Source organism: Lacerta agilis, chromosome 2 (assembly GCF_009819535.1).
Source record: "Lacerta agilis isolate rLacAgi1 chromosome 2, rLacAgi1.pri, whole genome shotgun sequence".
Lineage (NCBI taxonomy): Eukaryota > Metazoa > Chordata > Lepidosauria > Squamata > Lacertidae > Lacerta > Lacerta agilis.
The window spans coordinates 103,524,359-103,550,548 of NC_046313.1; the positions used below are offsets into that span (position 1 = coordinate 103,524,359).

A 26,190-nucleotide genomic window follows, 5' to 3' on the forward strand; every position below is an offset into this window, starting at 1 on the left:
TTACTTGGGAAGGCAACTTTATTAAAACAGGCTTATTTTTTCCTGTGATATACAAAAAAAGTATGGCACTGGATCCCATTCACTCTAAAATCATGCTTTGTCCAATAAGTGCCATGTTCACAAAGGGAAACACCTATTCAGAGAAGAGAGACATTCGAAAAGCAGACAGTGTGAAATGCTTTGAAGAACACTATGTTTGGTTTTGTTTTTTTAATGTAGCCACCTCAACTCTTGTCCTAAGATTCTTTGCACAATGTTTAGACGCTATGTATTTGTCACCTTCAGGAAAACTGGAACACCCCGTTTAGCATTATTGTGTGGAGGATTTGTACCAACTGAGTAATGCAGGAGTGAAATTGGGCTTCAGAATGAACCAGTGGGAGGAAAGAGATCGATCTGCCCTAGAGAATGGATTAAAAGCTATCCACAAACAGATCTGCCACATCTGAGGGTGCCCAATTCAGGATCATCACCTCTGTGCTAGGGTCACCCGCAGAGGAAGCAAAAATGTTCTGGCTGAAGTGTTCCATTTTGAGCAAATCCTTTCAATGGAATATAAATCAGCTGTTAAGTATTAAAGCTAAAATGCAGTTGCTTTTGAAAGAAAATAAATAAATAAAAATGTGTTAAATATGAACCAGTTGAAAATGCAGTTAAAATTTCCATTTTTAATATCTGAAAGTTCCCCCCCGCACAAACTGAACAAGCTCGAACCTACCACTAGGAAGAGGAGTCTTGACAATCCTTTGTATAATGAAGGATGTCCTAATAGCGATACTATTTTTCAAGGCCTACAGTCTTCTTCATTCACAGTCCTTGTGCTATTCCACAGAGCAACATCATAAGGCCTTGGTGCAAGGAGAACAGTTCTGCCACCTCCTCCTATTCTCCAAAGATCACACAGAGGTAAAACACACAAACTTTCTTGCTCCCAAAGAGCTTGGTTCTCTGCTTTGGCCAGTTAGACATCTTCCCCTCCCCCCCCTTACACCGGGTCCATGGAAAGAGGATAAAATCATGGACTCAGGATATCCATCTCGTGGACCCCGGCTGGATATTTCACTCCCATGTGCCTCAGAAATACAGAATGAGCGGGGAACCCCACCACCCACAGCAAGGGATGGGTACGCGCCCCATTAAAAGAGGCCGGTGGGAAAGTGAATATGGGGTCGTCGGTGTCTGCATCCGTAAAGGTCACACACTCCCCCATGTAGTCCAGGGACACTCGGATCCTCCTTGGGGGCTTGCTCAAGGACAGGGCAGTCACAGGAGACGTGAGAGCCCAGTGTTGGCCCTTCCACAACCCCACAGCCCAGATCCCCTCCTCTGGGCTGAACCCCATCATGCCCTTCTTCTTTGAAGGGTCTCGGGTGACCCCGACTGCCCAGAATTCCCCATCACCCACTTCCAACTCCCAGAAGTATCTCCCAGAGGTAAACCCATCACAGCCCAGAACCAAAGCTCTGGAATCCAATCTTTTGGGTGCGTCGGGGACATAGTCTAAGGCGGGAAGCCTCTCCTGGAGTTCTTCGCATCCTGCGTTCCTTCGGTCCAGTGGTAGAAAAGCACTTGGTACATCCGGATAGAGCGCCGCATCTGCTGTAGGCATAAGGCAAGCCATTTTCAGTCTGAGGAAGTGAGGGGTGGGACTACCCCACAAACAAGATTTGTTCCACAATGCAGAGGTGCCCCTCGCCTCCCACTTGGTGCACATCTCTCCATTTTTACTACATCTCTATTGCTCTAATGGCTAGATCTGATGGGAGCTGAAGTCCTAAACATCTGGCAGGCAAACAAAGAGCACAGGGTTCAGGCCCACCACTATGAAAACTCACCTTTATCATTCAGTGTTTTCACAGTCTCTCCTTTCTCCACGACAGATGTCACATTATCTAGAGAAAGAAAAGGTAGTTTTTCCTCCCAGCAAAATGTCTCTTAAAGAAATGACTTAAAAAGGTAAAGGGACCCCTGACCATTAGGTCCAGTCGTGTCCGACTCCAGGGTTGCGGCGCTCATCTCGCGTTACTGGCCGAGGGAGCCGGCGTACAGCTTCCGGGTCATGAGCCCAGCATGACAAAGCTGCTTCTGGTGAACCAGAGCAGCGCACGGAAATGCTGTTTACCTTCCCGCCAGAGTGGTACATATTTATCTACTTGCACTTTGACATGTTTTCGAACTGCTAGGTTGGCAGGAGCTGGGACCGAGCAACGGGAGCTCACCCCGTCGCAGGGATTCGAACTGCCGACCTTCTGAATGGAATTTAGAGGCCAAGTGATTCCCGCTTCCTGCTTCTGCAAAACAGTCTGCCATCATTGAACCTTCCCTTTCTCTCTTTTGTTAGCTTCCCATTAAACACAACTTGCAGTCTTTTCCTAGCATTTTCTGCCATCACTGCCTTCCAGGACTGAGATCACAACTCCTCAGCAAGAATACAGAGCTCCCATTGTGCCATAACATGGTACAAATACTGTAAAGAAGAAACTCAATTTATAAAGCAGTTTGTCTTTGCTGTAAGCAACCCTTACTAAAACCAAGTTAAAGCCACTTGCCTTCATTTGGAATTTGTAAGCCATGCCTTTCGGGCACTCGGGATTTATGATGAATGATGGCCTATGTGTGGCTCAGGCATTCATCCCAGTTTTGTGGTGTGGTCCAAGTTGTTTCTCAAATTCACCACTATCAGCGACCGCTAATGCACACCCTATGTAACCTAATTACTTTCGTAACCATTTAAAATATATTAAAAAGGCCTAATGACACATTTTAAATAAAATAAAAAACCCAAACCAAGTTAAATGCTAAGCTGCAGCAACTGGAGGGAGTGAAGTCCAAAGGCTGAAAAAGTGGTTCAGCTTAGGGCCATGCAATGAATTCATGACTTTCAGTTCACAGTTAAGTGCCCTTAGACAGCTCCTGTTGAAACCCTATCTTTCCTTGTGCCTCTACACAACCCAGAGCACCATTCCCTCCCAAAGTTATGTGAGGACTTCTATCTGAACTGGATTTCAATGCAGTGTCAATTTTTTTAAAATGAAAAGCGGAAGACACTCATTAGAATTTAGGTTATTTTCAGATGGTAAAGAGCCAGGAGTTTGAAGTTCCGCATTCTCTTCAGCCCCTCCCCCCCCCCGTACCTTGGAATCTATTTAGTGTTTCCTTCAAAAGCATCCCTTTCCGTGAGAAGTTATCCAGCCTCTCTTCGAGCTTAGGAGAAGCTTCTTCGGATGGCTGGAAATGCCCTGCTGCACATCTGCATTTTGAAAGCAAAAAGAGAAAACGCCTAGTGTAAATAGTCCCGTCAACCATGACCTGCATTCCTCTTCAAAGGCCATAATGGTCTAGCCAAGCCTTCCCCAACTTGGCATCCTTTGGACTACAGCTTCCAACATCCTCGACCATTGGTCATGCTGGCCGGGGCTGATGGGAGTTGGAATCCATTGTCCAGGCGGGTCTTTTCTGGCCATGTGACACTTTTACTGGTTCGAGAAAACGAAGCAGACATATTATTAAGTAATACATCTCACTAAATCAAATGCTATCAGTGTGAAACTTTGCAATTCCAGATCTCTCTTTTACCATTGTCTTTGGTCTCAATATTTGCAAAGGACCATTTCAAATTCGCAACGAGGCAAATGCCTCAAGCAGCAGATTTTGGGTGCCGTGAACGGAGCACAGCAGGGGACAAACCTCCTTCACACCACCAAAAAGTTCCCCTGTGCAAGCTCTGCCACAGCTCCCAACTGAATCTGTGAGGCTTGTGCTGGATAATTTTATGGTGGGCTGTGTTCCATTTTAATATATGTGTGTGTCATTTGTATCCCCCACTTCAGGCACCAACATGCTCTGAGCTGGTCTGGGGACTGAAGGGATGCAGTTTTATGTGACAAGCTACTGAGTGAAGCTTCCCCCCCTTCCCAAGCTTTGTTCCTGCTCCGTCACTTATAATATAGGGAACCTGTGGCTGCCCAGATGCTGTTGAACTGCAACTCCCATCATCCCGGACCACTGGCCACACAGAGGCAGAGAGAAGCTGCAATCCCACAACTATGTGGAGGGCCACAGATTCCCTACCTGTGACAAATGAGCCAAAGAGCTGCTTCCGGTTGCAAATGTTCCTATGGTAGGATGGGCGGCCGTTTTGAGTCCCTGGAAGCAGAGGAATCTAAATGCTGCCTTGAACACTGCTCTACTGCCCTGGTGCTTGTAAGGCCGGATGAGCAACAAGTGCAGCATTTTCCTTGGCCTGCATGCTACCAGCAGTTTGAGGACTAGGAATGCTACCAAATGGCATTTTGAGGGGGTTTTTTTGGGGGGGGGGATGGGGAGACAAAATAAATCACCACATACCTGCTCATTGTTTTTTTAATGTCCTAGAGAGAAAGAGAGAAAGAAAGGAGCTAAGTCCCACAATGCTTTGCACTAGGAGCGAGTCACAAGCTAAAAGGGGAGCCTGCCTCTGCACCCCCCATCTCAGGCTGCAGAGGACTTCCGAGAGTGCTATCAAAGGCAGGAGAGGTGGAAGCTTTGTTCTAGCCTCTGCTGCTTTACAAGGCAGGGGGTAAGTAGCCTGCCCCCCCAGTTGCCCTCAGGCTCTTACCTGGGATCCTAGAGGTGGAACATCTGGTGTTAGCTCCAAGACAGGAGAGGTGGGGGGTGCTCTGGTTACACACGGGAGCCTTCGTGGCACGCTGGTCTCCCTGGTGCTGCAACTGTTTCTCTGAGGAGAAGGGCTGCCCTAGTTTTTAGCAGCCTTCTCCTTCCCGAACTGTCCTCCCAACCCCGTCCTGCCGGTGAACAGGCTGGCTTCTCGCCCCCTCCGGGGCCTGCCCACCGGCTGCCTTTTGCCTGGAGCCGCTGGCTCCTTCCCCTCAGCCATGCCACCCACGCGACCTCTAAGTGCGCTGCTGCTGTCCCGACAGGCACACCGCATCGCCGCCGGAGAGGGGGTGCACCTCGGCAGAGGCAGCGGCGCCCCGCTCCCATGAGGCACAGGCCCCGGCAGAGCCTCCGCAATCTCCCCAACCCGCGATCACTGCGTTGCACTCTTCACCATCACCTGTAGTGACTCTCTGCACGCCACAGGTTACCTAAAACCGTGTCCTTCTTGCTTGTGATCAGAGAGCTGGTTTCAAAGTAATTAAAGGAGAAAAAAAAAAAAGATTCTGTGCCAAGGGATCAAGTGCGCAGGAGGTGCTGCTCGATATATTTTTTTTTAAAAAAACAAACCAGCCTCACATCCTTGGAATAGCTACAAATGACGTTCACCGCAGAGTGGACCACAGGAAGACCCTAAGGAGACCCCAGAAAATGCAGGCTTTTTTTGCAGGCACACACACACACACTCCACAAGCCCCTTTTGTTTTCCTCCAAACAAGTAAGTAAATAAACAAACCCCGCTCCCTGCCTGTAAACACAAGCGGCGTCCCTCCCCCCGGTATCCCCGCGGCATGCAGTCATCAGCATTATTCCAGAGACTGAAAGCTCAAGAGTGACGTTTGTTCCAGTCCCACAGCCACAGCAGTGCCCTGAGTCCCCAAAACACCCTTAAGAGAGAGAACCCATATGAACAGGACTGTACGTACTAGAGGTCTGCATGGCAGCCATACCCGATGTGTCCCGACATGAACCTGAAGGAATGGGGTCATCCAGGCCAGCTTCTCAACAGCCTTCAGGTCAGGCTGAAGGACCTGGAAGTACATCTGCCAACAGCAGAGTGCTCTGGTGTCATAGCATTCCGCAAGGGGAGGAGCTACAGCGTCCCAGCCGTCCTTTGCAAAAGCCAAAGGGCGCTCTAAAAGAAGGCGAGCCGAGATCAGAGGGATGCTCCCCCCACCCCTTCGGAATGGCCGTTTCACAGCGCTCCATAAGCTGGAGCCATGGAGCTCCTCCTTCCTCCTCCCACCTGGCTTTGGTAGCCTTGCCACCTGCGCAGGGGGGAACAATCGCAGCACTTGGGCATGCGGGGAAGCTGATGGGGGTCCACGTAGGAAAGAGACCCCCAATCCAGTATAACAGCACATATGCCGCTGCCTCCAGGAGGCTCGTGCCCCACCAGCATCCTGTACACAAAACAGTTTGCTGCCAGTTCCAGCAGGGAGAAGGTCTAAGCTCTGCCTGGCCCAAATACCTGTGCTGGCAAGGAAGCGGCAACTCCTGTTTTCAGATACTTGTGGGCTATCTAGAGCGCCAGTGCCGGGAGCCCCCTTAACCCACTGCTAAGTCTCTGCTCCAGGCCAGAGAGAGAGGTCTCTGTTGATTGCAAAATCTCACCTGCAAAAATTCACTTGCCGGTTGCTTACATTTCACCTCCATCTCGGCGATCACATCACCGAGACGGGAAAGCTCTTCCGAGAGTTTGGTAACCATTTCGTCCTTCCGCTTCTCTATCTCTTTATCGAGCTCTTCTAGCTGGGCGAGCAGGTGCTGTTCTTCATCTTTGAGAAACTGGTGGAGGCGCTCAAATTCAGATATGATCTCCTTTCTCTCTGCTTGGACTGTTTCCTGTATTGACCACAGGTAAAATGGGAGTTAGAGAGTCCTTTGTGGGTGCACAAGAAAAAGATTTTCATTACAGCCCTAAGAACACAGCAACGAAACAAGACTGTATTACGAACCAGCACAAGGGACAGTGCAGACGCAGAAGATATGGGGCCAGAATAGACTATGACAAGGAAGGCAAAATAAAAATGACCAGGAAGTAGCTGGGGATGGGTTGGGGGGGCATTATCTAAACCCAGCAGGCGTCTGCAACACTTTCCTCCCTTCTCCCTACCACTACCCCATCATCCTCTGGAATGGCCTCCATCTCCCTCCAGGTGGACCTGGAGGGGTTGAGAAGCATGTTCTGTTGTATAGCATCTGCAACCCAGCTTCTTCAGTCCCTGGACTTGGCAAAATAGCCAGCCTGGTTGGAGGATAAGGCTGCAAGAGGAGGCTGCAGCAGAAACAGGAAAATGCTCAGCACCCCGCTTGAGGACTGTTATCCAGGACAAACATCCCACTTGTCCACCGTATGGGACCCAACCATGGATAGCTTGCTCTGCAGGATGAAATCAAAATATTTATTTAGGACCATCAGCTAGCTATCACACAACAAGCCACTAAAAGAGACAAACATCAAGAACAAAATAGTGACTGCCTCTTCAGGCAAACACTCAGATATAAAAAGTATTGTTTTTACGACAGAAACAACCTATCTACATTTTTTTTAAAATGGGAAGCAAGGTATTGTGTTATTCCTGAGCTTGGCCACATTTTGTGATGGGCATTTTCTAGAAAAAAAATGTATTGGGGAAAAAATCCTATGCAAATTAGGCCCATTTACACAGCGTAATTTGCTAATTACACAAGATAATTAGCACTGCCTTTTATGACACTGTAGAATGGCTGGAAAAGCTTACAGCTATTAGAACCTACAGAAAAAAATGGTATTGGGGGCAGGGCGTAATACGGCCAAACAAAACCCACCACCCCTCAAGCCCCAATGCCTCTGTTTCTGATCACCAATGGCAACAGGTACCAACCATGTAATCCTGAATTTTCCTCTCTCCGGTCAGCTTCTGGCTCCATAGCGTGTTCTTCTCCTGCTTCAGGATCTCTAGTTGTGCCAGAACCCTCTCCTGAGAAAACAGAACTGGCTTGAGATGGGAGGGAGGGAATTAGAGGTATCAAGAGCACAGGAGTTTGTATAAATATAGTTCAGTTGGGCAAGAGGCTTTTTTGCCTTAATGTAACTCTGTCATGAGAAAGAGAAGGCAATATGCACCCAGAGGCCTTTTCCCAGTCTGGGAAGCAAGGAGGTTAGGTTTGTTCAATAGCCCCATACGGTGGTGTGTGCTCCATAGGAAGAAAAAATAAATCAAATCAATATGCTGAATGTATTACATTGTTAACACTTCTGCAAGTCTTGGGAAGGGAAATACTGAAGCCCTACTCCTTTCCTTACAACTAGATTCCTGCCTGGCATCTCTGTGGCATCCCAGACTTTGTAACCGGCCATGTATTTTCATACTTACAGGTGAAACTCGAAAAATTAGAATCTCGTGGAAAGGTTCATTTCTTTTAGTAATTCAACTTAAAAAGTGAAACTAATATATGAGATAAGACTCATGACATGCAAAGCGAGATATGTCAAGCCTTTATTTGTTAAAATTGTGATATGGCGTACAGCTGATGAGAACCCCAAATTAACAATTTCAACTTTGGGGTTTTCATCAGCTGTAGGCCATAATCATCACAATTATAACAAATAAAGGCTTGACATATCTCACTTTGCATGTCATGAATCTATCTCATATATTAAACTCCAGTAGATAATGAAAACAATTGCTTACATAAATGGACTTTTCCACAATACTCTAATTTTTTGAGTTTCACCTGTATCTTTTCAACAAGGCTACATACTTGGTTCTTTAAAATAACCTCAATATGCTGATTCTGCAGGTATTAAAACCTAGATGTGCATGTTGAGACCTAAATCAACACTAACAATATACTTGGGCTCTTAGAGGTCAGCAAGTTCTCCTTAGCTGGCCCAGCTATCACTTAAAATTGGGTGGGGCAGTTTTTTGGTATCTGGGACACAGAATATTGTTGGAATTTGGCAGTTGGAGAGCAGGGGCACACAAAGATAAAGCTATCACTTATTGAATAATTTGTGGTGTTAAAATTATTGAGCCTGAAGGAGCCAACAGCAAAAAAGAGTTATAAGAAGCTCACTAATGTGAATTCCCCGAAGAACAAACTAAGAAACTCAACACTGTGGCAAGAACACCACCTTTTCTCAACTCAATATGACAAATGGCACAAGAGAAAATACGAGAAGGGCTCTCAAAAAGAGATGGCAAAAAATAATCTGTAGAATTTATTTTCAAGCAAGAATGCATAGGACGGAATAGGTTAGAAAAGTTTGCTTTTCTGAGTCCACTTCTTGTAGATGTTCCTATTCATAAGTAATCTAAGCTTCTAGGTCTATAAACAGGGAACATGACACAAAGAGGGGAAAGTTACTATTCAGAAACCTCCATCAGTTGACAGGCCATTGTCACTGCACTGGACCTTAAGAATAAGAAACTAGGAACAGGTAACTTGACACTTTCGTGAATACAAAAGAATCGGGCTGAATGGTCTCTAATCCTCTACTGATAAATGCATTGACATCATTTTTTTTTCAGAGGTTGCTAGGCACCTAGATTTGGAAACCTGTTCTCAACATAAAGATTTGATGTCCTGTAGAAACCAGAGGTGCCAAAATAAGCTAGAAATCTGATTAGTAAAGAGCCCTCCACACACCCTCTAACTCAGTTATTTCTCCATCCTACAGCCAAGCATTTTCTCAGAAGATCACAGCTTGGAATGCTACATAGACTCACAACTATGCGACCATTATCGCAAAAAAAGACCCATGCCAACAATATTTGAACATAATCTTCACTCAAGATACAAAAGTAACCAGAAAGTTGGAAGTTTAAAGGTCTATGTAAGCATAATTCTTTACCCAGAATAAACCTGTCTTATAAGAAGGAAAATAGATTTCCAAACGTGCCTTAGTAAGAGATACTTCTGGCGTTAGGTATAAAACAGCCAGAGAACAATGAATACTATTATTTTACTGCTGCTGTTACTTTATTTCACAAAAATGCCCTGCTATTAAAAGATGAGGAAAGATAAAAGAAAGAAAGGAGCAAGTACAGAATATAAATTGGCCATTTTTAAGGCATCATTCAAGCTCTCTCTGAACCCACAAAGGATTCAGTCAATCATTCAAAACCTTACTGTTCATCACAGCAACCAAAAAACCAGGGATGTTAAATTATTGCAGAAAAATGTTCTCCGACAGCAAAAGAAGCCAGACGTATAAACGTTTTGCTACAAGAATTCAATAACCCCATCCCGTGTGCTGTTTTATTTGTGCCAACAATGGGACTGCCCTAATAGCTGATTTTGGCAGGGGGTGGGAGTGGAATGGGCCAGGAGCACTACCCTTCTCCTGCTTGCTTTGCTTGCCACTCATTTCTTGTTTCGGAGAACTCGCCCCCCTTCCCTCCCTTACCCTGTAGTCTCGGGCTGCCCTCTCGACGTGGAAGACGGCGTGCGCCCGGTGCTCCTGGGACCGATCGCAGTGCGCGCAGATGGGCGCCTGGTCCTCCTCGCAGAAGAACTGCAACACGTCCCGGTGCTTCTCGCACAGCTTCCCTCCGGCGCCCTCTCCGGATCCTCCTGCGGACAACCTTCTCGGCAGCGGGGGTGATGTCGCCAAGTCTACTGCTGATGCTGCAGCCGCTGGCGCTGGAGCTACGGGCGACGGCGGGGTGGGCGGAGTCAGCGACAGCAGCGGCGGAGGCGCTGCTGCTGCCGCTGCCGGTGGTGGTGCCGGTGCGGATACCGGCGCCGGAGACACTGCAGGAGCTACTGTCATCGGCTGCTGCTGCTGCTGCTGCTGCTGAGGCAGCGGCGGTGGCGGCGCTACCACCACGGGCGCAGCCACCGGCAGCGCGACTGCCCCACCGGGCCCTGAGTCGAGCCTCTGCCTCTTGGGCCTGTCCACCACCAGGCTGGCCAGGAGCGGCGGCGGCTTGATGGGCCTCAGGTTCCTCTTGCGGGCTGTGGCGCCGCACTCCAGGCAGGAGATGTTGATCTTGGGTTCCCCGAGGCGCTGCCCGATGCAGGCCGTGCAGAAGTTGTGGCCGCACGGGAGGCACACCGGGTCCGGGCAGTAGACGCGGCACAGCGAGCACCACGTCTCGCTAGGGCAGCGCGGGCCCGCGGGGATCTCGGCCGGGGTCGTGCCGGGCGGAGGGGAGTCCGGCGGCGACGGCGGAGACAGGACGGAAGGCGGCGGCGGCAGCGGAGGCAACAGCGGCGGCGGGAGCGGGCCGCCCACCGCCAGGCCCGGGTGCTGAGAGCCCCTCAGGCGGCTGCGGAGGAGCCGCTGCTGGAGCTGCTGCTCCGCCGACATCCCGCCGCCGCCAACGCCGCCGCTCATGACGCCAGCCCAACCGAGCTCCAGCCTGCCTGCCTGCCTGCCCGCCCGCGAGGACGCCGACGACGCGCGTGCCTCCCTTCCGGCGGGCGCGCGACCCGATTGGCTGAGCCGCGAGGAGCTGAGCGGAAGCCAGGGGGAAGGCGGGAGACGTTACGGCCGTAACCCTTCGCGCGCTGGGCTCCAGGCGGCAAAGCCGGAAACGCGACGGCCCGCTGTAGAATCTTGCGCAGCGTGCGCGTCGACGTCATGCGGACCTCCAACTCCCATCATCTCCATGCCAGGATGGCGAATGCTCAGGGATGATGGGAGTTGTAGTCTTGGAGGGGCGCGGGAGGGGGGGCGCTCAGCTGCTGTTTTTAAAATAGGGGGAATGTTAAGAAAGAAAGCAAGCACATAAACATTTCCTTGAGTTTTCCTCCCTTCTAAAGAACAACAAAATCATATAACCTAAAAAAAAAAAACAACCAGAGGTAAAGTAGACTCTTTTATGAGAATCAGGCTTCAGAAAATAGGGATTGTCCCCGGCAAATGAGGACACTTGGACCACATGAGGTTGGCACACACTGTCAGGAAGAGGTCGGGATCAACTCTTAGTGCACTAACAGCCTCTGTTCTTAGCTGAACTTTAGCCAGAGGCTTTAATGTTAAGTCAGCAAAACTGGCAGTAGAATTGGACTTGCACCTGGGAGACTCAAGGTCAAATCCTTGGCCAGCCACATACTCTCTGGATAGTAGTGCAACTGTTATTGAGCCAAGGCAGGGGTCCCCAAACTAAGGCCCAGGGGCCAGATGCAGCCCAATCGCCTTCTGAATCCAGCCCGCGGATGGTCCGGGAATCACATGAGTAGAATCCTAGAGTTGGAAGAGACCACAGGGGCCATCCAGTCCAACCCCCTGCCAAGCAGTAAACACCATCAAAGCATTCTCCAAAGACCTCCAAAGAAGGAGACTCCACCACACTACTTGGGAGCAAATTCCACTGTCGAACAGCTCTTACTGTCAGGAAGTTCTTCCTAATGTTTAGGTGGAATCTTCTTTCTTGTAGTTTGAATCCATTTCCCCGTGTCCACTTCTCTGGAGCAGCAGAAAACAACCTTTCTCCCTCCTCTTTATGACATCCTTTTATATATTTGAACATGGCTATCATATCACCCCTTAACCTTCTCTTCTCCAGGCTAAACATACCCAGCTCCCTAAGCCGTTCCTCCTAAGGCATCATTTCCAGGCCTTTGACCATTTTGGTTGCCCTACTCTGGACACGTTCCAGCTTGTCAGTATCCTTCTTGAACTGTGGTGCCCAGAACTGGACACAGTATTCCAGGTGAGGTAGAATGTGTCCTTTTATTTAAAATGCATCTCTGGGTTATTTGTGGGGCACAGGAATTCGTTCATATTTTATTTTCAAAATATAGTGTGCCCCCCCACAAGGTCTGAGAGACAGTGGACCGGCCCCCTGCTGAAAAAGTTTGCTGACCCCTGAGCCAAGGTCTATATTCTTAATCCATCCCATATTTTACCAGCAATTCTCAAATATCAGTCCACGGGTAAAAGATTTAACATATTTTGTTTATTGGATTCACAATTCTCCAGACAATCCTTTCAAATTTGTGTAGTGGGGAATAGGGTTTAGAATCTGTAGCATGACCCAGGACACAGCAATGGCCAGTCATATCCTTGGGTATGATTGTCCAAAGGACCCATTAATGATCATGGTTGGATTATTTTAGAGGCGCAATACTGGAGGAAGACCTGGAAATTGTAGTTCATTTAATAAAGACACCTAGGATGCTAATCTGGCAACACTGGAAAAAATCCCAGATCATGTTCTAGTGACATATGGTTTTCTTAGGTATGGGAAATGGCTTAAGCAGACAAACTTAATAAGGATAAGAGAAGGCCAATTGAAGGATAATGTTGTGAACAGAGCTTGTTTATCAAGTACTGGAATGATAAAAGTCAATAACTAATTGACATTAGTATTATTAGGGAATATATAACAGAACACTTCCAAATGCTGAACCTTTTTTTTCATAGGGGAGTGGCCCACAAATGATAATCACACATTATGACCCATACATCAGAACAATCTCACGCAGAGATCACTGTGGTAAACCTGTGGCCCTCGAGATGTTGCTGAATTACAACTCCCACAGCCTCAGCCACCATGGCCAACGATCAGGGATGAGGAGAGTTGTTGTCCAGCAACGTTTGGAGGAACACATAGGTGTGTCCCGTCCGTCTGTCCCCTCGCCCCCACTCTGGTCTAGTTGATAAGTAGATTGAGGAAATGGGTAATGAGGTCCTTTAAAAGGGCTTTTTCCAGCTGGAATGCACCTATTACACAAGAAACAAACAAAAAACACAAGAATCTTCTCTGCTCACAAAAGGAATTTTAATGCAATGACATGGCAGTTTTCTGGATCAAAATATATGCAAATCTGTTGAACCTTAACAAAAAAGAAAACACATCTTCCAAAAGTGCAGATGTGTCAGCATGGGAGCCATTTATAAATCACTTAACAGTGCAATCCTATACATGTTTACTAAGAAGCAAGTCCTATGCTTGACAGGAGTTACTCCCAGGTTAAGTGTGGAAGAAGTGGAGCCATAATCCAGCAAATCCCCCCTTAATCCTGTTTTGTTGCAGTGAAAGCAAAGGACCTAAAAATAACCTAAAAGCAAAAACTCTGGTTTATCTGGTTTATGGATTGAAGCTGTGGCTGCTTTGGTAAGCCTGAACTAGGCCAGATTAGCCACTGTACTGTTCTCACAAGGAATCCTGATGGTGGGAATGGTATTTCCAAATTCTGTTGTGGAAAATCTACAAATTCCAGAGATCCTCCTGGAAAGCCATAACCATTTAACTACGCAGTGAAAATATAGCCAAGGACTACTTTGTACATCCCTCCTTGCTCTTCTGGGTTTATCCATCAAGGTAGGGAACTCCTACTGCATTTTAATCTTTGCTTCTTTCAAGTCTTCATTCTGTTTCAATGCGGTATGTATCTACTTCGAACATAACTAAGATGCCAGGATGTCCCGCGCACATCCAGACCAATGGGGGCAAGTGACTGGGAATTCAGTTACGTATTAGCAAAGCACTCAGTTACATCAGCTCCAAAGGTGCAAGGGTTATACATACCACTTTCCGCTAACTAGCTGTCAAGAAAGGAGATTCCGACTACATATTGGGAAGAACTTTCTGGCAGGAAGAGTTGTTTTGACAATGGAACAGACTCCGAGAAGAGGTGGTGAATTCTCCTTCCCTGGAGGTTTTTAAGCAGAGTTTGGATGGTCATTGTGTCCTGAATGACTGACATTCCTGCACTGCAGGGGCTTGGAATAGATGACTCTGGGGTCCCTTGCAACCCTACAATTCTATGATCCCCAGCGTGCCAGTGACATGGAAAGAGGGAAAGCCTTCCTTTTAAAGAAACAAGTAACAGTAAAATAAATGGGGTAGGATAAGTGTTCATATGCTGAAGTGGTACAGCAGCATCTATTTCATAAACTGGTAATAAGAAGCATGTAAAAGGTCATCCGATGGTGTTGACATGGGAGAAGTAGGTGTTGTGTTAGTCATCATTACTGATGTGAGTGGCCACCCACTGGATGCAGTGAAATTAAGTCAAACAAAGCCACGTTCCTTAGAGCAGGTATCTTCAACCTTTTCAGCCCCAGGACCCAATTTTCACTGCAACATACATTTGGGGACCCACTTCTTAATCTTCAACCATATATTAGCATGGTGGTAGTGCTCCTTTTGCGACCCACCTTAGATAGGGCCGCAACCCACCAGCTGAAGACCAGCGCCACAGAGCACACTTCCGTTAGCCATAAGCTTGCTAGCTGGAGCAAAGAATCTTGTTTTCCAAGTGATAAAAGTACTGCTGCCTGTGAGTTGGGGGGGGGGGAGCATTCCTACAGCGCAGGCACTGCAGTGAGGGAAGATGTCTGGATTGCAGGGAACAAACAAGTGTGTATTTATTAAACTCCTATACATACGCAAGGTCTGGTTTATGACCGAACTAAACTATCGTTTATTAAACCATGGCTGAGCATTATGTGTGAACCCTACACAGCCTTAATAACCACAGAGCTTGCTGCTGGCTTATGAACCTTGGTTTGTTTTCACTATGGCTTCCTGTTGAATGTGAACCCAGTACAATCTTCCTTAACTGTGAACTGTTCGGCCATTCCACCCCAGACACTCACCAAGCTTCAAAGGAATGAGGCAAGAGCAACGAGCAAACAAACCAAACTCTGGAGAAACAAGCCATAGTTTGTCTGTCTATGAGGCAACTTGCAATTAACTTGTGGCATGTTAAGCAAACCATAGCTTAAATCCAGAGTGGGAACTTGTGGCCCTTGAGATGTCGGACTTTGACTCCTATCAGCCCCAGCCAACAAGATTGGTGAGGAAGGATGAGAATGCAAGTTAAGAAGAAATATGAATGCTAGTTGAGATAATACAATATAAAAGTGTATATAAATGTATTAATAATATTCAGCCTGCACTTAAATGTTTCTTATGATGCAAAATGCTCTCTCTCTCTCTCTAGAATTATGTAAACTTGGAAGTTGTTTTCTTTTAAATTAAAAAGGTTTGGGACAGGAAGAAACTTGCTCCTTTACTTATTTTAAAAACTGGATTCCGAGCCTAACTTTTTAGCTTGCGCTCATGGAAGGTGCAACTCTTCTTCCACAAATGAAGGCTCCTTCTCTTCATGGAGTTAAAAGTTAAGATCCTTTCAAAATGAAAATCCTTTGCCAATTTCTGTGTTTCTGTACAAAATTACGAATGGAATGGAATCGCAGAAACAAGCCCGACCAACATATTGCAGAGGCTGTTTTCAGGGACACATTCTAAGCTCTGTAGTTAGGCCCCACAATTTAAAGAAAGGACAAATTCTCTCCCCACAGAAATTAGCTGACTGGAAAATAAAAAGGAGGGACATATAACGGGCGCCAAAAAATGCCACCCAACCCCTTTCATAATGCACAAATACCTGGATTTTCTCCGGGGCTTCATCTAGGGTCAGACAAGTCTCGGATGAAGTGAAAGCCTTGTACTCATTCCCACAGAGCCCCAACGCCCAGATGCCTTCATTGGGGCAAGTGACAATAGGTCCCTTCCTCGTCACAGACTCTTTGACCACGCCAAGGGCCCAGTTTTGCCCATTACCAACCTCCACCTCCCAATAATGTACCCCTGAGGCGAAACTCTCACTACCCAGGAGAATCAGAGTGGAGTCAAATCTCTCAGGGTTGTTGGGCAGTGGCTGAACCATTTCTCCACGTTTCACACTTTTCCTGTCTTCGCTCACCACAAGGAGGGGATGAGCTGTGTTGGGGTCGAGAGTAACGCTTACTGAGGAGAAACAGAGAAACGGAAAACAATCAGAAGAGCTTGACGAAGAGGAAAGACGGGTTTTTACAATCAGATCCTTGAAAGCGCAATGCGAGCTAGAGCAGGGTCTCAAAAGAAATAAAAGGAAACAAAAGAATTAAAATTTAGACCACTTGATCTAATTGTTTTTGACTGCTCATTTAACTGTTTTAATGGTTACACTTTTTAATGAGCTTGTTTGATTATGGGTGTTTTTAACAAATTTTGATGGAATTGTTTTAATGTGCATTTTAATTACCTGTGGATATTTTGAGTTTGATTTCATACTTGTATACTGCTTAAGCCAGTCTGGCATGCAAGGGGTTTTATCAATCAATCAATCAATCAAGATGGAAAGAACAAAGTTGTTACTTTGTCAAGAGTGCTACAGTCTGGGCCCCAATCTCCACTGACCTGCATGACTACCAGTTCCATACAATAAGAAGCTGGTAAAAGCCCTGTGTCAATTTGATGCAGCGGGGAACTGGCTATTCAGGCCGTTAAAGAGAGCCAGGCTGTTGTAATGGTTAGAGCAGGGTTTCCAAAACTTGGGTCTCCAGCTATTTTTGGACAACAATTCCCACCAGCCCACTGGCCCTGTTAACTAGGGATGATGGGAGTTGTAGTCCAAAAACAGCTGGAGACCCAAGTTTGGGAAACACTGGTAGAGAATGGCTTGGGAGGGCGTTGCCCTTCAAATATTGCTGGGCTACAACTCCCAGCATCCCTGGCCATTGGCCACACTGGCTGAGACTGATGGTAGCTGGAGTCCAGGAACATCTTGAGAGCGACACATTCCCCTGTCTTGTATTAACCAGTGTTAGATTAGGACTGAGAAGGCTTTGGTTCAAATCCTTGCTCAACCATGAAGCTGAGAGCGTTTGGGCCAGCATATCTAGACCAATATTGTCTACTCTGACTGGTACCAGCAATCAGGCCAAGAGCTTTTGCAACATTTGCTACCCGATCTTTTAACTGGGCCTTTTCTGTGGTGGCTTTCCAGTTAAAATGTTCTTCCTGGAGAAGCACACTTGGCACCATCAATGTCTGGTTTTAGCCAAGACGTTTTGATTTTTAACTGGGACGTTGGTTGGCATTTTCTGTACTCATCCTTTAAGTAGGGTGGGTACGATTTGTCCCTTGAAATGTACTTCAGCTTTTGTTTATCGCTGTTTTAATGCCTGGTTTGTTATTTCTATTTTTATTGGGCAAGTCGCCTTGAGACACACTAGTGCAAAAATGCGACAAACGAATAATAATTACCAATATTAATAACTCGAGGTGCCTAGGATTGAATTTGACATGTACAGCATCCCATAAGTGAAGCATTTGTCTGGAAAATGATCTTCTGCCTAGCTGCAGTCTCCTTTAATGGGATTGTGGCAGCAGCAATAGCAATGGGGAAGCCCAAGAATACGAAGCCTCAATTTATCCTACTCTGAAGTGGAAAGACCACTTATTTGAAGGGGGGGAGGGCTAGGAAAAATCTCAGGGATCCCCAGATACATACTGCATCCCCAAACTCTAGGTCCTAAGTCATGAATAAGAGCAACAATTTCCTATATTTTCTTTCCCTCACAATAAGGACTTGGGCTGTGTGTTGTCGTGGTGACGGATTCCTTCCACCCTCTGAAGGCAAGGTTAGAAGGGCGGGGGGAGCAAAGAGGGTTTGGTGACTGAAGCTGTTCAAGGCCCTCCCCTTTTCCTGTGAAATTATTGCTGTACAGGATGGAGCCATAAATACCACCATCCCTCACTATGTGAAGCCATTTCTCAGAGTTGGACAAGAGGCCCCAAATCAACATCACTCTCAGCTTCTTAGAAAGTGACTATCCCGGTTCCCCCCCCCCCAAAAAAAAACACAACTTACTCTTTTTAGCTGATGCTTCCATTGTCCTTGCTTTTGCCAATTCATTTACCATTGTATCTAGAAAGAGAGGAGGGTTTTAGAATCAGGAATATTTGCTCTTGCTACTAAATAAAGGTGAAGCGTTAGATATGATCTCAGTAGAGGGACGCGGGTGGCGCTGTGGGTTAAACCACAGAGCCTCTTGGGCTTGCTGATCAGAAGGTCAGCGGTTCAAATCTCAGCGACGGGGTGAGCTCCCGTTGCTCGGTCCCTGCTCCTGCCAATCTAGCAGTTCAAAAGCACACCAGTGCAAGTAGATAAATAAGTACTGCTCCAGCGGGAAGGTAAACGCCGTTTCCGTGCGCTGCTCTGGCTTCACCAGAAGCGGCTTAGTCATGCTGGCCACATGACCCAGAAGCTGTATGCCAGCTCCCTTGGCCAGTAAAGCGAGATGAGCGCCGCAACCCCAGAGTCATCCGTGACTGGACCTAATGGTCAGGGGTCCCTTTACCCTTTACCTTAAGGAGGCGGGCGAAAGGCTGGTGGTGCAAGAGGTGGAATTATTTTATGTAATGTCACTTCAGTCGGGAAACTGGGTAGGCTGTGAGAGCTACAGAATCTGGTACTTAACAGTGGTGCTTAAGCATGCCTGTTGCCATATTTCTTTTTCACGTTTCTAGCCCTCATGGATGCAAGACAACTGCTTCAGGGGAAATATGCAGTAGCACTCTGGTGAAAAGCCAGAAACCACAAAGCAGGTGAATCAGCAGGTGACCTGCCACAGAATGCTGATGGACATGCCCTAGCTACTGAGAGGAAAAAGGTGTATCACAGAATGTATTCTATAGCTTTTGTTAAATAATGTGCATCGCTATAAGCAGAATGATAGGTGATCTGGCCAAGGAGGAAAGCTTGCGTATGCCTCAAAACAAGAGGTCTCCTGTGTCAAATGAGCTGTGAAAGGGGGGGGGGGAAGGGTGCAGGTAATAAGCATGGGCCAGTGCTGAAGTGCTCTGCAAAGCCCTTTCTTGGCTCCTGCCAAAAAACTCCATTTGTAGTGTTCTTCTCCACTTCACCCACCTCTCCACTGCTCTTACTCCTACCCCATTACTTGCTTTTAACCAATCATATATTTACTTAGATTATTCTGGACATTAAAAAAATTTTCCAAGCAGAACCCGCATTGCTCATGTCCACATGTATGCACACTGCAATGTTGGATCTGAAGACAAAAGGAAGTTGTATCCCACACAGCACTAAGTTAAAGTCACTTAGAAGTATACTTCAATGGTGAAATCTTTCGCACCAGCAGAATGCACCAACAGGTTGCTGCTGACTTTGTTGCAGAACAGATCATGCAATTCGCACGATACATTTCTGCCAGCACAGCTGTTGCACTGGGATTCTTCTGTTGCACAACATTAAAAGTCGCCCTTGCGCTAGTGGACAGAGAACATTAGATGCAGCCCACAGTACGGAAATTCAGCCCACAGTATGGAAATTCTCAAGTATTTTACGTGGTCATCAGCTATCATTTGTCCTTTTCGGTACCTCGACATTTCTCCAGTGCCTCCTTGATAACAATATTTTTCAGACTGAAATGCCCAAGTTTCTTTTCCAGCTCAGATGGAGAGGAAGTAACTTCCACCATCTGTGAAATCTGTCCATCTTTACATCTAGAATGGGAAACATGAAAGCGTTACATTGTGGTCCCAGCATCTTCCATACTATCAGAGCATTTAAGAGCTGCAAGCCCCTTTTCCCAGATTGCAATGTTGTGATGTTACAGAATGTTCGTAAACATTCTAACTTCTGTTGGGTAAGTTCCACCGCTTAGGGAATGTGGAAAGCTTGTTTTGACGTAGGACCCCTATGCCACAAAAGGGTAAGCTTTGCAGATATGGCCCTGGGACAGGAAGGGGGAGAAAATGTGGAATTACTGTGTTTGGAGGGAGTGCATTTAAGGGCATTAGGGCCAAAGAGGTGGGGATAAGCTAGGGTTTCATTAGAATGGATTTGAGGAAAGCTTTCTCAGTTTTTTTCCTACACCGATAAAAAGTGAGATTTGCAAAAGTGTTACCTACCTGCTCAAAATGTTCCTGATGTCCTGGAGGCAAGGGAAGAAAAGAAAAAGAAGATCATTCTCACATTTATAATGCCATAAATATTGGCTGAAAGGCTTGGAAATCGGGGAGCAAATGGAAAGAGCACAACTCCAAAAATATTTGTTATAGAATAAGTACTTAAAATCCACTTCTGCCACAAGAGTCGCTGGGTATTCTTGTTAAGACCTCAGAGTTTCAGTCTCCCGGACAAAGAAAAGGGGACTTAACTTGCAAGGTTGTAAAGCTGGATGAGGAACTTGTGGGCATTAAATGAAAATGCAGGGCAGGGGAAAGGAGGTGCTTCTTCACACAGCTCATAGAAAACAATGGCACTCCCTCCCACAGTGCACAGTGATGGAGTTAAAAGAGGATTAGACAAATTCATGGAGAACAAGGCTATCAATGCCAACCAGCCAAGACTCCTGTGTTTTACCTTCACTGCCAGAGGCATCATGCCCCTGGGTGCCAACTGATGGGAGTCACAGGTGGACAGAGTTGTGCTGATGTCTGGCACTGAACAACCTCCCATGACTACTTTCTGGAGGTGGGAGTGGAAACACTTAAGCACAGTGCCCAAAATGCTGACCTCCCCAAGACTCTCTAGAACAGTGGTTCCCAACCTTTTTTTGGCCACACCCCACCTAAGCATCTCTAAAATCCCGATTGCCCCACCCACCTACCCTGGTGACACATAATTCTCATTTTTCAAGAAATGAACTCCTATTCACATGGAGGAAGCCTAAAAGGCCATTAGCTTGGTCTAGAACAAGCTCGAATTGCCCCCCTTAAAAATGGAATATGCAAAACTAGTGAAGCTGACCGGAGAAATCCGAAACCAGCATGATTAAGCTCTCCAAAAAGACTGGAGTAAATTTATACAATATTTAAAGACAATCGCAAACCATTAACAACACTAGCAGTATTGACCTAAGAAGACTTGTAATGTTTATGATTTATACCTTTTTATATTTATTTAAAATGTAAAAAAGTGAAACGGATGACATGTAAGGAGGAAGAGGTACAAATGCAATGAAATAGATAGGAATTATAGTAGCCACAAGGCGGTGTGTGTGTGTGTGGATTCGACCAGCTCATACGATCAAAAATTAATGTGAGTAATATGGATGTGTTTGTATTTTATGAAATGGAAACTTAATAAAATGTTATTTTAAAAAATAAAAAAATCAAAATCAAATTGCCCCCTTGTGGGGCGTGTGCCCCATGTTGGGAACCATGGCTCTAGAAGGATACCATGGTCAACAGTATCCAAAAACCATCGAGCGATGAAGGAGAACAAGAAGGGTTGCACTCCTCAAATCCCTCTCCTGGCAAATGTCACAAACCAAGGAAGTTTCAGTGCATGCAACACAAATGAAACAAGGCACGGCACCTCTTTTCTTTTTTTTTTCTTTTTTCTTTTCAGGTGGCTGTTTCTGCATTTTTGGCTTTAGCGCAGAAACCCAGGAGAGGCAAGAAACCCTCCAGAGAGTCTCACCTGCAGGAATTCACTGGCAGGCTGTTGGCACTTGTCCTCAACTTCGCTGATCAAGGCATCGAGGCGATCAATCTCCCCTGAGAACCTGCTGGATTCTACGTCTCTCCTATGCGCAATCTCCTTGTCAAACTTCTTCAGCATGATAACCAGGAAGCGCTCAATTTTTTCCATGAACTCGTGGATCTGATTAAATTCAGACTCCACCTTCTGCTTCTCACTTTGTACATCATCCTGTAAAGAGCAGGAGAAGGGCCAGCCGGGATGGTGAAACAGCACATGGAAGTGGACATACAAATATCCCGATGTTCTCACGTGGGTACCCTAACCAGGGTTTGGTACCTGCTCATAGGAATACAATGTAAGGCAGTTTCCATTGTTTCAGAGAGTCAGACTATTGGTTAGACCAGCTCAATATTGTCCACATTGACCGGCAGCAGGTCTCCAGGTGATATACTGGAGATGAAAGAGATTGAACCAGGGACCTTCTGTACCACTGTGCTAAGTGTACCAAGTCACTGGAGATTACAGGTTCAGTCTAACCAAATCATAAGTACAAACAGAATGAAGAGAAAATGGTTCACAACGTATAAGAGAAATTAGATCCAGTTTATTAAGGTATCTGCCTCCTTCAACACCGGAAGAAACAGGCTTTCTCTTTCTCTGGTGATGTGGTGCAGAGAAATTTCCCTTAAAATTTATCCAAAACAGTGCTTTTTTACCGGGGGGCGGGGTGGATCTGTTTCATAAGTTCATTCGTAACAATGAACAGATGCCATTTGCAAATACAAACATTAGGCAAGCTGGGAAGATTCAAAGTTTACAGCTTTGTTTACTAAACACAGGTAAAATAAACTTGCTAAGTTAGACCACCCTCTTGGGTTTTCCACAGTGGACTGAAAATCTTCTGATGCAAATTACCCTAATTTGCAATTCAAAATTTTATAGAAAACCCATGTCACAATTTCCTAGTCCTTCTTGTAGACAAGTTCTCACCTGATCAGCCTGCCTTCTGCACTCCAGATCTTCTTTTAATTCCTTCAGCTTCTCCCTCCGTTCTGTCAGAGCTTTCACATGGGTGGCAACTTGTTTCTGACAAAAGATAAATCTGAAAGTAATGTACATACCCTTTTTCCCATGTATGTTGTGATAGTCACTTAACTTTCTGCTTAGCCTACTTACTTCCCCCTAGCGCAGAGTACTCCAGCCATTTTTTAAATTATGGGATAGCTTCAGCATACTTGGGAATCAAGAGTCTTGTGTCTCTTTTGTAGGAAATATATACTTTTGTGGGGGGGCATTCTGCAATTTCCATTTTAGGAAGATCATTCTAAATGCTATTCAAATTATGGCCTATAAGTCATAAGGCAAGTCATGTACAGTCGTGCCTTGGTTTTTGAACAGTTTAGTTCTCAAACGTTTTGGCTCCCGAACGCTGCAAACCGGGAAGTGGCCGTTCCGGTTTGTGAACTATTTTTGGAAGCCTAATGTCCGATGGGGCTTCCAATTGGCTGCAAGAGCTTCCTACAGCCAATCAGAAGCTGCACTTTGGTTTCCGAACATTTTGGAAGTCGGCCGGGCTTCTGGAATGGATTCCATTCTACAATCCAAGGTACGACTGTATTTGCTTTTTTGCGTTCGATTCTCCAGCTGTCACTGATCTGCCCCAAACTCCACACAAATTTCAGGCTTATCACTAGTCAATTATTTTCAAAATGGATTAATTTTTGAAAAGAATTCCAGCTCAGCTTTCCACCAGGAAAGGCGGCATAGAAATTTTATAAACACGGGGTGGGGGGGGGAAGAGATGTAAGAAATCAAACAGTGCAATCAGCTGTTTAAAGCGGCAAAACAACCCATACTAACTGCGCACGTTAAGTCTCAGAACTGACAAAACAGGAACAGGACAAAACAGGAACAACAGGACAAAACAGGAAGGAACAAACTGGGAAGTGAAGTTGGCTTTGGTCTGAAATGTTCTGTTCCTTGACCCCTTTCAGAGGATCTGTCAAAGACGGGGAAGACTGAATGTTACAGAGGGAGCTGTGCATTCTGTCTGGAGAATCTTCCACCCCCTCCATGTTTTTCATGGCATCACACAGTTGGAAGGAACCCATGTTAAGGAAATGGTTTGTTATGTGTAAGCTGGACATCAAAAGATTTATCTCCCCCTCCCCCCAAGTGAAGCTGTGGGGAGTATGAAGCTGCAGCTGGTGATATCTCTTATCTTGTACCAGGGTGATTCATCACATCCTTGGATACTAGGGTGATTCATCACATCCACTCTCATTCCTCTGAACACAGAACTGGGAGAAAGGTGATGCTTTGCCTTGCAAATGCAAAACACTGAACAAGAATGTTTCCACTGGAAAGAGGAGACTGGAAATTGCTTGCTGTGAGAGAGACCTGAGACAGATTTGAGTCACAGAGACTCAAGAGTAAACTGCCAGACCAGCTGTGGTTCTCAAACTTTTTTCGCTGGGCCAAGCTTTCAGAATAAAAAATTCCTTACACTACACCAAATTTTCTAACTGGTAAAAAATATACTGGGAAACAAAAAGAAACAACTCATAGCAGCGCATGATTTGTATCACAGAGCGCAACTACTTTATAATACGATCACACGACAGAAGTCAGAAGATAGAAGTCAGCGCTCAGGAAAACATATCCAGAAATGAAGAACAGTGAAGAATCTAATAGCACCTGAAAGCAGGTTTTGGGAACCTTTGGCCCTCCAGATGTTGCTGAACTACAGCTCCCATCTCCCCTAGCCATAGATTGCCATTCAGCAACATCTGGAGGGCCAAAGGTTCCCAAAACCTGCCTTAATTATGTCACAAGCTTTCGTGGACCATAGTCCACATCATCAGATGCATAGAGTGAGATTCTCAGGTGAGTGAGGGATTTTGAGGTCAGACCTGATGAAGCAGGCCGTAGTTTTCAAGAAGTCATACACGTCATTAATTTGGTCATCTTTCAGGCGCCCAAGGCCCTTCCTGGTTTTTCCTTAACACATCCCAAACATTGCCCCCCCCCCCGGAAACTTTACTTCTACCTGCGTATCCTTCCCATCTAACTGTGGCTGGCACAGCCTGGGTGCTCCGGTAATAACAAAAACACATGCCAAGCAGATCAGAAAAGCCTCAAGTCTGCCAGCGCCTGGTGTGCATGACTAAGCAAAGGATCGCCATAGAAACCAAGAGTTGGAAGCGACCCTGAGGACCATCTAGCCCAGTGGTGCCCAAACTTTTTTCAAAGAGGGCCAGATTTGATGAAGTGAAGGGCCGTGACGGCCAGCCATAGTTGTTGACCTTATTTTTTAGGATTGAAGTTGCTTTTGTATGATTTCACCCCAAAGTTGTTGAGCTTTGTTTTTTTTTTTTTAGGATTTTACCTCAGGAAATAAACTGCCACGGAGGGCAGTAGTAAACCAACCGGCTGGCCAGATTAGGCGCCCGAAATGGATTTTGGACATGCCTGATCTATCCCAACCGCCTACCATGCAGGAATAAGGGAATAACTATTGTATTTTAATATTTTGTCGGAAGCCGCCCAGAGTGGCTGGGGAAACCCAGCCAGATGGGCGGGGTATATTTTTTTATTATTATTATTATTATTATTATTATTAGGAACAGGGCGGTGGGCTGCTTTTTCCACCCCATTTCTGCCGACGGCCGTCACCTTGTAGTCCTGCGCCGCCTCCTCGATGGGGAGCATGGGGTGCGCTTTGTGCGCCCGGGACTCCCTGCAGATGACGCAGACGGGCGTCTCGTCCTCCTCGCAGAAGAGCTTGAGGGGCTCCTGGTGCTTCTCGCACAGCCGCTGGCCGGCCAGCGTGGCGGCCGCGTCCAGCCGGAGCCGCTTCGCCACTTCCACGACGTTGCCCAGCTCCCGGTTGGGCCTGAAGCTCCTCTTGCGCGACCAGCGGCGGCACTGCGGGCACGTGGTGGTCTCGGCGTCCGCCTTGCCCCAGCACTGCGCGATGCACGCCTGGCAGAAGTTGTGGCCGCACTCGATGGACACGGGCTCCTTGAAGTAGCCCAGGCAGATGGAGCAGGTGATCTCCCGCTGCAGAGTTTCCAGGGGGCTCTCGGTGGCCATGGCTGCTCGGCGATGGAAGGAGGAGGAGGAGGAGAAAGAGGAGGAGGAGGAGGAGGAAGGGGGCGGCCGGTGGGGAGGGCTGGGGGGGGGCTCCACGTGGCTTCCTGCGGGAGCCGCATTGGCTGCGCGGGGGCGAGAGACCCGGGCAAGACATTCCGCAAGGATGGAGCGGGGCGGGGGGGGAAAGGACTCCCTCCACCACCACCACCACCCCGTCGCACTCGGATGCTGGACCACAACTCCCAGCATCCCTGAGCATTGGCCGTGCTG

General features: G+C 46.7%; 1 protein-coding gene across 1 annotated transcript; it reads right to left on the reverse strand.

Moving 5' to 3' along the window:
- LOC117042355 lies at positions 1-25,948 on the reverse strand. Its single transcript, XM_033141907.1, has 15 exons — positions 25,501-25,948; positions 22,816-22,911; positions 21,823-22,053; positions 20,307-20,329; positions 19,774-19,898; positions 18,244-18,300; positions 15,839-16,355; positions 10,052-11,102; positions 7,524-7,619; positions 6,271-6,501; positions 5,583-5,699; positions 4,348-4,370; positions 3,135-3,250; positions 1,836-1,892; positions 1-1,599 (listed from the first exon to the last, which is right to left on the reverse strand). Exons 1-15 carry the CDS (start codon positions 25,918-25,920, stop codon positions 1,016-1,018), a joined length of 3,744 nt encoding a protein of 1,247 aa, XP_032997798.1. The 5' UTR covers positions 25,921-25,948; the 3' UTR covers positions 1-1,015.
- Between the last annotated feature and the right edge of the window lie 242 nt (positions 25,949-26,190).

Coding starts and splice junctions, on each gene's coding strand:
- LOC117042355 (XM_033141907.1), bottom strand. CDS start 25,920: ATGGCCACCGAGAGCCCCCTGGAAACTCTGCAGCGGGAGATCACCTGC. Junction 6,502..7,523: donor GGAAAATTCAGGATTACATG/GTTGGTACCTGT, acceptor TGGTCAATACAG/GAAACAGTCCAAGCAGAGAG. Junction 1,893..3,134: donor AACACTAAATAGATTCCAAG/GTACGGGGGGGG, acceptor TTCTTTCTCTAG/ATAATGTGACATCTGTCGTG.